The 13,719-nt window shown below is 37.3% G+C and overlaps 1 protein-coding gene across 1 annotated transcript in view; it reads right to left on the bottom strand.

Moving 5' to 3' along the window:
* ADAMTS8 (ADAM metallopeptidase with thrombospondin type 1 motif 8) overlaps positions 1–13,719 on the bottom strand; it is a 65,831-nt gene that overhangs the window by 29,723 nt on the left and 22,389 nt on the right. The window contains exons 2-4 of the mRNA XM_053691504.1: positions 9,304–9,543; positions 5,192–5,324; positions 3,467–3,634 (exon numbers count right to left, since the gene is read on the bottom strand). Coding sequence (XP_053547479.1) covers positions 3,467–3,634; positions 5,192–5,324; positions 9,304–9,543 — 541 coding nt within the window. The remainder of the gene's footprint in view (positions 1–3,466; positions 3,635–5,191; positions 5,325–9,303; positions 9,544–13,719) is intronic.

Below are 13,719 nucleotides of genomic sequence, written 5' to 3'. Positions count from 1 at the left end.
GTGTATAGGGTTTCTGTGGTGTATAGGATTTCTGTGGTGTATAGGATTTCTGTGGTGTATAGGATTTCTGTGGTGTATAGTGTATTGGGTTTATGTGGTGTATAGTGTATAGGGTTTCTGTGGTGTATAGGGTTTCTGTGGTGTATAGGATTTCTGTGGTGTATAGTGTATAGGGTTTCTGTGGTGTATAGGATTTCTGTGGTGTATAGGATTTCTGTGTCGTATAGTGTATAGGGTTTCTGTGGTGTATAGTGTATAGGGTTTCTGTGGTGCATAGTGTATAGGGTTTCTGTGGTGTATAGTGTATAGTGTTTCTGTGGTGTATAGTGTGTAGGGTTTCTGTGGTGTATAGGATTTCTGTGGTGTATAGGGTTTCTGTGGTGTATAGTGTATAGGGTTTCTGTGGTGTATAGTGTATAGGATTTCTGTGGTGTATAGGGTTTATGTGGTGTATAGTGTATAGGGTTTCTGTGGTGTATACGATTTATGTGCTGTATAGGATTTATGTGGTGTATAGGGTTTCTGTGGTGTATAGGGTTTCTGTGGTTTATAGGTTTTCTGTGGTGTATAGTGTATAGGGTTTCTGTGGTGTATAGGGTTTCTGTGGTGTATAGTGTATAGGGATTATGTGGTGTATAGGGTTTATGTGGTGTATAGGGTTTCTGTGGTGTTTAGTGTATAGGGATTATGTGGTGTATAGGGTTTCTGTGGTGTATAGGATTTCTGTGGTGTATAGGGTTTCTGTGGTGTATAGGGTTTCTGTGGTGTATAGTGTATAGGGTTTCTGTGGTGTATAGTGTATAGGGTTTCTGTGGTGTATAGTGTATATGGTTTCTGTGGTGTATAGTGTTTAGGGTTTCTGTGGTGTATAGTGTATAGGGTTTCTGTGGTGTATAGTGTATAGGGTTTCTGTGGTGTATAGTGTATACGGTTTCTGTGGTGTATAGTGTATAGGGTTTCTGTGGTGTAGTGTATAGGGTTTCTGTGGTGTATAGTGTATAGGGTTTCTGTGGTGTAGTGTATAGGGTTTCTGTGGTGTATAGTGTATAGGGTTTCTGTGGTGTATAGGATTTCTGTGGTGTATAGGATTTCTGTGGTGTATAGTGTATAGGATTTCTGTGGTTCATAGTGTATAGGGTTTCTGTGGTGTATAGTGTATAGGGTTTCTGTGGTGTATAGTGTATAGGGTTTCTGTGGTGTATGGTGTATAGGGTTTCTGTGGTGTATAGTGTATAGGGTTTATGTGGTGTATAGTGTATAAGGTTTCTGTGGTGTATAGTGTATAAGGTTTCTGTGGTGTATAGTGTATAAGGTTTCTGTGGTGTATGGTGTATAGGGTTTCTGTGGTGTATAGTGTATAGGGTTTCTGTGGTGTATAGTGTATAAGGTTTCTGTGGTGTATGGTGTATAGGGTTTCTGTGGTGTATAGTGTATAGGGTTTATGTGGTGTATAGTGTATAAGGTTTCTGTGGTGTATAGTGTATAAGGTTTCTGTGGTGTATAGTGTATTGGGTTTCTGTGGTGTATAGTGTATAAGGTTTCTGTTGTGTATAGTGTATAAGGTTTCTGTGGTGTATAGTGTATAGGGTTTCTGTGGTGTATAGTGTATAGGATTTCTGGGGTGCATAGTGTATAGGGTTTCTGTGGTGTATGGGATTTCTGTGGTGCATAGTGTATAGGGTTTCTGTGGTGTATGGGATTTATGTGGTGCATAGTGTATAGGGTTTCTGTGGTGTATGGGATTTATGTGGTGCATAGTGTATAGGGTTTCTGTGGTGTATGGGATTTATGTGGTGCATAGTGTATAATGTTTCTGTGGTGTATGGGATTTCTGTGGTGTATAGGGTTTCTGTGGTGTATGGGATTTATGTGGTGTATGGGATTTATGTGGTGTATGGGATTTATGTGGTGTATAGGATTTATGTGGTGTATAGGATTTATGTGGTGTATAGGGTTTCTGTGGTGTATAGTGTATAGGGTTTATGTGGTGTATAGTGTATAGGATTTATGTGGTGTATAGTGTATAGGTTTTCTGTGGTGTATAGTGTATAGGGTTTATGTGGTGTATAGTGTATAGGATTTATGTGGTGTATAGTGTATAGGATTTATGTGGTGTATAGTGTATAGGATTTATGTGGTGTATAGTGTATAGGATTTATGTGGTGTATAGTGTATAGGATTTATGTGGTGTATAGGATTTATGTGGTGTATGGTGTATAGGATTTATGTGGTGTATAGTGTATAGGATTTATGTGGTGTATGGTGTATAGGATTTCTGTGGTGTATAGTGTATAGGATTTATGTGGTGTATGGTGTATAGGATTTCTGTGGTGTATAGTGTATAGGGTTTCTGTGGTGTATAGGATTTATGTGGTGTATAGTGTATAGGGTTTCTGTGGTGTATAGGATTTATGTGGTGTATGGTGTATAGGATTTCTGTGGTGTATAGTGTATAGGATTTATGTGGTGTATGGTGTATAGGATTTATGTGGTGTATGGTGTATAGGGTTTCTGTGGTGTATAGTCTGTGAAAAAAACTAAGGGTTACATTTAATTGTCTTTAAATGGTAAAAATAGAACAAAATATAAAAACACAATTTCAGAGAATTCCAGAAATCTATAGAGGACACAAAAAAGAGACACAGAGCTTCCACAGTGAAGTCAAAGCCAAACATGATTCATTTAGAGTGAGCAATTAAATAAAAAACAACTTCCAATGTACTTCTGTTATCAGACTGACCTCTTTCTCTTGGTCTTCTTTGTTGAAACTTAGCTCTTTTCCATGTGAGCATGCTGAGGTAAGCTCAGTAGCGTGCACGTTACTGAAACTTAGCTCTTTTCCATGTGAGCATGCTGAGGTAAGCTCAGTAGCGTGCACGTTACTGAAACTTAGCTCTTTTCCATGTGAGCATGCTGAGGTAAGCTCAGTAGCGTGCACGTTACTGAAACTTAGCTCTTTTGCATGCGAGCATACTAAGGTAAGCTCAGTAGCGTGCATGTTAATAATACTTAGCTCCTTTCCATGTGAGCATACTGAGGTAGGTCCAGGAGCCTGCACGTTACTGACACTTAGCTATTTTCCATGCAAGCATACTGAGGTAAGCTCAGGAGTGTGCACGTTACTTGTGTATAACATTGTTACAAATGTAGCAAACACTGACTGCACAAGACAAGAGACTAACTTTTCACTTCTATGTCCCTTTAAACTTCTGGTTGACAAAGAGGGTCACAGTGCATTGCTGTGACATGTATTGCATTCCGCATTGGCAGTTAAAAGGTTAATGCTAACAGCACGGATGACAAAATGCTACAAGTCAGGCTCATCAGTAAATGGCATTAAAGAGACAAAACTGCTAGTTACAAATGGGCGGCATAAAGTTGCTTTTATTACACAAGATCTGGCACATAGAACCATACAAGTGTGTTCAATAAGCAGAATCATAACTGAAGCTTGATATCTCCTTACCATAACCATTGTCAAAGAAGTCCGTAAGATGCAGAGCACTGCAGGGGGACCACGGCACAGACTTGTTCAGCTGGACAAAGAGATCTGCCATCAGATGATTCTCGCCCTGCTCGCCAAACAACTTCTCACAGTTCTTAGAGTTGTCATGGGGGATACTGAGCACGTGCCCTAAAGATGCAGACATCAAAGGTGAAATTGTAGATACAGAAATATATCTGATCAGCCAGGAGATCATAACATTTACATCCCATAAAATCTGAAAAAGCCTCTCTGTTGATGGAAAGGTACATATACGTTATCTGGTTATAATACTGTTATTTTTTATTATTATTTTTTTTTAATTCTGACGTTCTGTAAAGTTAAAGGGACACTGAACCCAAAATGTTTCTTTTGTGATTCAGATAGAGCATGAAATTTTAAGCAACTTTCTAATTCACTCTTATTATCAATTTTTCTTTATGCTCTTGGTATCTTTATTTGAAATGCAAGAATGTAAGTTTAGATGCCGGCCCATTTTTGGTGAACAACCTGGGTTGTTCTTGCTGATTGGTGGATAAATTCATCCACCAATAAAAAAGTGCTGTCCAGAGTACTGAACCAAAAAAAACAACAACAACTTAGATGCCTTCTTTTTCAAATAAAGATAGCAAGAGAATGAAGAAAAATTGATAATAGGAGTAAATTAGAAAGTTACTTAAAATTGCATGCTCTATCTGAATCACAAAATAAAACATTTGGGTTCAGTGTCCCTTTAATACTTTCATATTATTTTCATTAATAAAGTGAAAAAGCTGTGGATTATCACACTTAACTAAACTGATAATATCAACTCCATTTTGAAAAAGTTCAAAAAACAAGTTTAAAGGGACACTAAACCCAATTATTTTCATTCATGATTCAGATAGAGAGCAATTTCAAGCAACTTTCTAATTTACTCCTATTATCAATTTTTCTTCGTTCTCTTGCTATCTTTATTTAAATAGCAGGAATGTACAGCTTAGGAGCTGGACCATTTTTAGTTTAGTACCTGGGTTACGCTTGCTTATTGGTGGCTAAATGTAGCCACCAATAAGCAAGCACTACCCAGGGTGCTGGACCTAAAATGGGCCGGCTCCTAAGCTTTACATTCCTGCTTTTAAAATAAATATACCAAGGGAACAAAGATACATTTATAATAGGAGTAAATTAGAAAGTTTCTTAAAATTGCTGCTCTGAATGAAAATAATTGGGTTTAGTGTCCCTTTAGGCCCCTGAAACGATGCATTTTAGTCCTCTCTATCAACTCAAAAAAAGCACAAACATTCCAAGTGTAGAGCAGATCTCATTGTGCTGATTGATCGACAAGAACATATCAATAAATAAATCATCAATAGTCCAGATGATAATTCCAAGTTTAAAAAAATTTGACAATTTAGCACTTTAAAGAGAAATAACAATGAAACTTTCAGGATTTAGCTAGAAATGTGCAATATAAAAAAAAAGAATTTATTATCAAATTCTAACAGTTAATCTTTAAACTGCTTTCCATAACAGCATACTGAGGAGGCTGAGGACTGTACACTATATGGCAGTGGTGTTTGCAGCAGTGCTATACATACAGTACTCGAGACACCTGCATGCTTTTGAGCCTACCTAAGTATGCTGTCATGGCAAGGAGTAAAGCTGCATGTTGCAGTTAAGTGTGTTGTTGGAGAGCACTAATGTATTTGCAGAACAGTACATTACCAAGTTCATGAGCTAGTGTGTAGGCAGCCTGAACTCCTTCATCCTCGATAACTGAGCAGCTTTTACTAGGATCGCACACGGTACCAATATCAGCCACGCCCACGGTTTCACAGCTCTCATGTCCGCAAATATCCTGCAACACAGGAAAAGCTTCTGGTGTGTTACTGTGCATAACAACAACACTACTGTGCATAACAACAGCACTACTGTGCATAACAACAGCACTACTGTGCATGACAACAGCACTACTGTGCATAACAACAGCACTACTGTGCATGACAACAGCACTACTGTGCATGACAACAGCACTACTGTGCATAACAACAGCACTACTGTGCATGACAACAGCACTACTGTGCATAACAACAGCACTTCTGTGCATGACAACAGCACTACTGTGCATGACAACAGCACTACTGTGCATGACAACAGCACTACTGTGCATAACAACAGCACTACTGTGCATGACAACAGCACTACTGTGCATGACAACAGCACTACTGTGCATGACAACAGCACTACTGTGCATGACAACAGCTCTACTGTGCATGACAACAGCACTACTGTGCATGACAACAGCACTACTGTGCATGACAACAGCACTACTGTGCATAACAACAGCACTACTGTGCATGACAACAGCACTACTGTGCATGACAACAGCACTACTGTGCATGACAACAGCACTACTGTGCATGAATAGCTGCTTTTTAAAGACACGAAACCCAAAAATATTTCTTCCATGATTCAGACAGAGCATACAATTTAAAACAACTTTCCAATTTACTTCTATTATCTAATTTGCTTTATTCTATTGTTATCATAAAAGCATACCTAGGTAGGATCAGAGGGTGGGAGCTTGCTGCTGATTGGTAGGTGCAAATATATGCTACTTATCCTTAGCTTACCTATGTGTTCAGCTAGCTCCCAGTAGTGCATTGCTGCTCCTTCAATAAAGGATACCAAGAGAATTAAGCAAAATTGATAATATAACTATATTGGAAAGTTGATTAAAATTGTATTCTCTATCTGAATCTTGAAATATTTTTTTGTGTTACATGTCCCTTTAAGACTAATGTAGATATAGATATAAACAGTTGATATGTAAGAGTCTAAGTCATCAGTTCTGCATGAAAAACCTAGCACTAAATAACTGTATCTCTTAAACACATTAGTATTAAACTCACATTTATATAAAAAATATAGCAAACAGAGAATTTGACAGCAGATAAAATATAAATAAAAGCCTATAAGGACGGTCCATATGTTTCTTAAAAGGAAGTCAGAATTAAACATTCACAATTCAGACAGTACAATAATAATAAAAATAAACTTCTATGCTGAGGTAGTCTGAGGGGTGTGCAGGTAGTCTGAGGGGTGTGCACGTTTCATCAGTATTATATGCCGTCAGTGTTTGCAACAATGATATTGATAGTGCTCAAGACAAGTGCACACTGTAGCGCCTACTTCAGTATGCCCTCATGGAAATTAGGCTATATTTTGATAACATAACAATGAGAAAGTTGTTTTATTTTATTGCCTGCTCTGTCTGAATCACAAAACTTGATTTGGACTATTGTGTCCCTTTAAGTGGGATTCTCCATTTGGATTTTGTATTGAAATTAGACCTGTGAAGTCAGATTTCTTCTTGTGAAAGTGCAACACACTAAGATCTTGATTTTTACATATCTTTGTGTGTTTCATTTTCATAAGAAAAAAAATCAGAAAATCTGATAATTGCGGCTTGCGTACACCATCTTTGGCATTAGTTTGGTGCCAAAAAGTCTGAATGCACGTGTCTAATAGAAATGCTGCAAACTGTATTTCAGCACCATGTAAATGCTGCAGGGTCAGAATTTCATTTTGCTGGCACAGTAATGTTATCCCCTTGCTGCCAGAATGGATTATCAGTAAACTGAACACAAACCATGTGCCGTTTACAATTAGTAACTGAACGGCTCCATTTTGGTATCAACATGTTTACAAAGTGCTGTCCATTTTGATCCACACAGCTTTGTTAGTGTTTTTATTGGATATATGCAAATAGGCATGTGCACTCAGCTTCGTTAGCTGCCAAATGAGGAGGTAGGAGGCCGATCGCTACCTTCAGCTCATTTTGGAGCCAGATTTCTGCTTGTGGAAGTGCAACACACTAACATCTGGATTTGCACATATCTTAGTGTTGTGAACTTTTACAAGAAATCCGTCTCTGAAAAGAGTCGAAGGTCACAAGAGGTCACCTTTTTCCTGCATTCGGCAGCTTCGTTAAGCACAAGCCTATCTGCAAATATATTGTTATCCAGCTGCAAAACTAACCTTTAAGCCAAAACATATGAATGTATCACACTTTTTAACATTAAAGGGACAGTAAAGTCATAATTAGACATTCATGATTTAGACAGAACATACAAGTCTAACAACTTTCCAATTTACTTCTGTTATTTGATGTGCTTCCTTCTCTTGTTATCTTTTCCTGAAAGGTTCATCTAGGTAAGTTCACCTATTGGCTCACCCATGTGTTCAGTCCAGTAGTGAATTGCTGCACCTTCAACAAATGATACCAAGAGAATTAAGCAAATTTGATAATATAAGTAAACTGGAAAGTGGTTTAAAATTGTATGCTCTACCTAAATCATGAAAGAAAAATTTTGTGTTTCATGTCCCTTTAAGGGCAATACTGCTGATCTATTGTTTTGTTTATTAGATAGAGCTATGTGACACTAGTAGGTCATAAGAAATGGTCCTGAAAGCTTTGCATGGTCTGGCCTATGCTATACTGCAAAACTACAAAAAGTCACCTGGAAATAATTAGTGATTCTCTGGCAAACAGGTGAGCTGTAATGTCAAATAGCATCAAGCAAGATAGTCTACTTTTTGAGTTTAACCCAAAGATTACCTTAAATGGATATTGTAGTGTAAAAAGGACATGTTGTAATTGGTTAGAGTACATTATCTTAGCACTTCCGAAACAGTTTGTCTGTGTTTAACTTCCACAAATGGGTTAAATACATAGTCAAAGTATCTCTATGGAGCCACACACAAAAAGCTGGCCAGTGAGCCAATTGGACTTGTAGAATCAGTAGTGCTAAAATTCTATGATCTAATAAAATGGTGCATGTAATTTTTGTACTAAAATGCCTTTTTAAAGTCTTGCCTATGCTTCATTACATATTTTTATGAGGAGTGTTTATCATTCAATAATTATTAAACTAATAAAATAAACTTGTTATAAAAGGATATTAAACATCTTTTGCTTTTTGTGTTAAAAATAATGTTTGTCCCACTGTAGAGAGGCCAAAAAGCAAACTGCACATGCTGTGAATTAAGTAGCAGGTTTAGGCAGGTTTGCAGCAATTGTAAAACCTAGGTTACAGAATTTGCTTTTCTGGTGAACGTGAGAGAAAGCACGATTTATACACTAAAACATGAGTTGTTTAATGTGCCATAATGAACCATCATTATTTATTTTGCCAACTTCTTTTATTATAATTTAACTCTCAAAATTGGGATTTTTTTTACACTGTCCCTAAAAATGCTGTAGTGTATCCTGCGTCATTCACTACACTGTACCTGCAACATGCTACAAAGTGATTGCTTTATCCCAGGAGCTCATTTATAGCTACCTCTAGCCTTATTGGCAACAGCAAAGCAGATATAATAAACATATTCAAGAGAATTTTCAAAGGTTATGTCCCTGGACTGAAAAACAATGTAAATTTTGTTAGCAACATGAAGATCTTAAATGGTTTTAAAAGATTTATTTTGTATGCAGATATTTTGCAGTGGAGTGATAAATTACACACACATTATAGCACACTCTGGCAGCTATGGGGTTAAGGTTTACAAGTTCTTACAATCTTCCTATTAAAAAAAATTGTGATATTAGTCCTAATCATCCCCCAAACCCCACATTATAGAGGTGACAAATTCGTAGGCAACACAAATATGATTTAAGTTTCAAGTGCATTACTTATATCTCCTTCAAACAGAAATCTTTTAACACACACACTATATATATATACTGTATATAACCTGGAACCAGTCAGGCAAATGGAGTAAGTCTTCTATATTCTCCCTCTAATAATCTTCTATACATAAGTACAGTGACATACCTGTCGGGTGAGGAGTATTGCTGTGTCATAGTGCTCAGCATGGCGATCACTAGTTGGGTTATATTTCTGTTGCCAGTTACAGAAATTGCGCAGTGTCAGACCACCATTATCAGAGACTTCTGGACCTGCTTCCTCATTTTCCACCACTAAGACCTTCACTACCACCAGGCTCACAGAGTTCCTCAGACTTGGGTGCTTATAGATACGAGCAGCCACTGACATAAGTGTCAAGAGGTGAAGCTGAAATAAAACACATCACTGCATCATTGTTCTGATCATTCTAAGATGATTATTTTATGTTGTGTCTCCAAGGAAAATATTTCATTGTGACAACAATTTATGGACTGTGTAGTAAGGAACTTTAAGTGACTGATCCCTAATCCTATACTCAACTATAACCAATCTCCAACCCTAACCATAACCCTGACTGTAGCCTCAACAATAACCCTAAGGCCAACCCCAATCCATACACTAACCCCAACCCTAAACTCAACCATAACCCATCCACAACCATAGTAATAATACAATACCAGCAGCACTGTGACCTTGAGATACAGATACTCAACTTTATTCCAGCATAGAGGGAACAGAAAAAGACACAGTTTCTGTCTATCTGTCCTTATCCATGACATGAATAAGGTCACAGTGCTGCTGGTATTGTATTATTACTTTGATTGTTTGGGGTTGCAGGCCCCAACAGCTTGCACGTGAGTTAAAAGGAGGTGCTGGACACTGACATTGACTGTTTTCTATTGCCATCCACAACCATAACTCCAACCTAAACTGAATTATAAACTTAACCATAAATCCAACCCTAAACTCAACCATAGCCCATCCCCAACCCTTACCATAATTCCAACCTAAACTGAATTGTAACCATAACCCCTACCCTAACCATAACTCCAGCCCTAAAACTCAACCATAACCCCATTTCCAACCTTAACCATAACCTCAACCCTAAACTCAACTGTAACCATAACCTTATGCCTATCCCCAACCCTAAGTCTCACCCAAATGCTAGATTTAGATTAAGATCTCCAGCCAGGATGTAATGGATAAAAAGATTATCCTGTCTGTAATAATGTTACATACCCTGTCACAATTCAGTTCTGGTATACATTTGCTAAGGTCACCTACTATATTTAGGATATATTTCTATTGGTAGACTGTAGTATGTTTCACAAGTGTAGTACTAAAATTATTATAAATTTGCGTGTCAAAATTAAATTGTCACTGTTCAGATTGGTCATGTAATTTTAATAGACTGTTCAGTTTAAGTTTGTTATCTAATTTACTTTGTCCTCTTGGTATTCTTTGTTGTAAAGCATACCTAAGTAGGCTCAATAACAGTAATGCACTACTGGGAGCTAGCTAGTGATTGGTAGCTAAACACTAGTCATCGGCTTACCATATATGCTAAGATAACTACCAGTAGTGCATTACTTCTATGGAGCATGATTTCCTGTTGCTTTTGAGCGGTAACAATTTCATACTTCAGGGGTATTAGTTCTAGAAGCATTTTATGATTGTGATCACTGGATAAACACACTGACAATAATTATCTGCCAAAACAAGTGCAAGATTGTGATCAGCCCCATACTTATATGTAAGTAAAATCTACAAAGAGACTTGCAGGATTGCCAATACCAGCAGGATGCTAACTACATACGGTATCCTTGTTACGAGTGGTGTACAGTGGCGTTTTTATACCTGATGCAAATGTCAGGCTACAAAGTGGGAGTGTGTTTTTAATTTGATATTACAGTTTGTTACATTTTAATTCTACACTTAGATCCCCTTTGTGGTTTTGTGTTTTAAAGCTTTATCGGAACCTGCTACCTGTGTTTAAGTGATATCAGGACAGCAGCGGAGAGTAGAAAAGAGCAGACATTTGTATTCAAAGGTTTAAGATACCTTCAAATGCGTAAAAGCGTAAAAATGCGGTTGCTCTTGCTGTTCGGCTATTTTCAGAGCCAGATTTATTCTTGTGAAACTGCAACACACTAAGTGCAAATCCAGATTCTAGAGTGTTTCAGTTTCACAAGAATAAATTTGGCGCTGAAAATAACCAAACACCACGAGCAGCCGCCTTTTTCCACATTCGGAGGTGATTCAAACATGAGACTTCATTAAAGAAAGAAATGACATGCGCTAACTAATCCCAAACAAACAATATATATAGGTATAAGTATTTATTTTACCAAAATACCATCAGACATATATAGAAATATGTATTAATAATGAAATAGAACATATTCTGCTATGTGAAGAAGCGTAGAATATGAAACATTAATATTTTCATGTTGGGTTAGTGTACGTGTGACTATGTGATCAGGTTTGCACGCGTGTAGGGTGTTTTTCCCCCCTCTTTTCTTGCTCCATTGACTTCCCTCGGGGAATATGTTCACGCGGTCTCGATATTCTAACTTTGTCGGAGTTAGCGCGCAAGCAGCAGCATTAAATGCCACTCCACTTGTAATCTGGCCCTAAGTGAGCAAAATATGTGCAGCCAAAAATCAGTAGCTAGCTCCCAGTAATGCACTGCTGCTTATAAAAACTTACCTAGGTATGCTTTTCAACAAAGGATACCAAGAGCAAATCAGACAATAGGAGTCAATTAGAAGGTTGCTTAATATTGGATGAGCCATCTCAATCATGAAAGCTGACACTGTATAGGAAATATTGTCATAATTCATTGACCTATGGTTCTTAGTTGCCATCAAAATATATGTTTCATTGTGATAGTTTTATTTAATAAGAGACTGATACATTGTTACTAACAAGGTGATTAGTGTGCACGAGGGACTTGATTATGTGCTATTTCTTTATCAGACAGGCACAGGAGGCATAAAATAGCTGTATTCTAAGGTAAACATATATAATAATTTGTTGTAAATGTGTTTGCAATGTTAAAGGGATATGAAATACAATTTTTGTCTTTCATGATTCAGACAAAGCATGCAATTTAAAACAGCGTTCTAATTTACTTCTATTATCAATTTTCTTTATTCTTTTGGTGTATCTTTTGTTGAAAAGCAGTGACATAAGCAGCATTAGTTCCTGCTATGTAGTGCTCCAGATGCCTACCTAGGTGTCTCTTCAACACAGAATATCATGGGAACGAAGCAACTTTTATAATAGAAGTGAATTGGAACCGTTTAAAAAATCACAGTATAAAAGATGTTCAGATCCTTCACTGACATAGCAATGACTGTGTACAATGTTGCAGGGTCAGGGCTACAGATTATGCAGGATACACTCTGTCCTTTCTTGGGTAGTGGAAAAACCCTAATTCTCAGACTTAGAGGAACAACTGACAAAATAAACAATGAACATATGCTGCATCATTTTCTATGAATAAATATAATGAAAATATATTTATAGGGAATTAATTTGTGCAGTTTCCCTTTAACAGACTTTGCTACCGCTCTGCAGATGTGCTTAGCACACATGAATAAAAGAGCTGCATTAGCTCACAGCCAAATCTAAAAACAGAAGGGTATTTTAAATCCCGAGGCGATGTGCAGGAGCAGAGAGAGGCACTGGTGTCTGGTTTTCAATAACACTTGCAACTTACCTACTACACTTACAGTACAGCACAGAGCAAACACAGCTTATAGAAAACATGCACACTAGTGGTCTAACCTCAGAGTCAATTTTTGTACAGTTACATTTGCTAAAAGAGTAACTGTGTAACTTCCCAAAGAATCTAGTATAAAATAAACAGATTCTCCATTAACCCATTGGCTGCCAAACTAAAACCCACTCTGTCAACCAATTGAGCATATATGGGAAATCCCCAAGACTGTCATAAGAGTTCCTAACAATAACCACATTTGGGGTCCTTCCTCCCTCCCTCTGTGACTCATTTCCAAGACATTAACAGTGCTACATTATTCTACAAAGCAGTAACAGGACATCAGCCTACAAAATTATATCTGTGAGGCTTTTCAATAAAAAGGATGATTTGACCCTAAACTTTGGAAAGGTTTTGCAAAGTCTCATAATCTTGGTTACACAGTCTCCTGAACTCAACAATATAATACTTCTCCCTGAATGTACCTTCTCCAGGGCCCCTTAAAAATGACCTGGTGTGTATTTATATTTTAGTCTTTGCTTCTTGTAAATATTCACCCCCTACATTGATCCATAGAAATTAAAGCCCCTGTCACATGCGCACATTCCCTAAACATTGTGTTTAGTTTAATTATTATTCAGCTCATTCAAACAGCTGTGTCTAATATTCTTAATTACATTTCACACATTTTGTTTACTGTTGCTTTAGTTTTGATACAATATGTTATGAATGTTTCAGTGGGTGAAAATACAGAAAACTTTAAAAACTGAAACATAAATTTGAGCTACAGTAGAGAAAGGTACAGTGTGAATTACTTTAGATCTGTCTTGTCAGATTAA

Source organism: Bombina bombina, chromosome 8 (assembly GCF_027579735.1).
Source record: "Bombina bombina isolate aBomBom1 chromosome 8, aBomBom1.pri, whole genome shotgun sequence".
Classification (NCBI taxonomy): Eukaryota; Metazoa; Chordata; class Amphibia; order Anura; family Bombinatoridae; genus Bombina; species Bombina bombina.
This window is presented reverse-complemented; position numbering and strand designations above follow the sequence as displayed.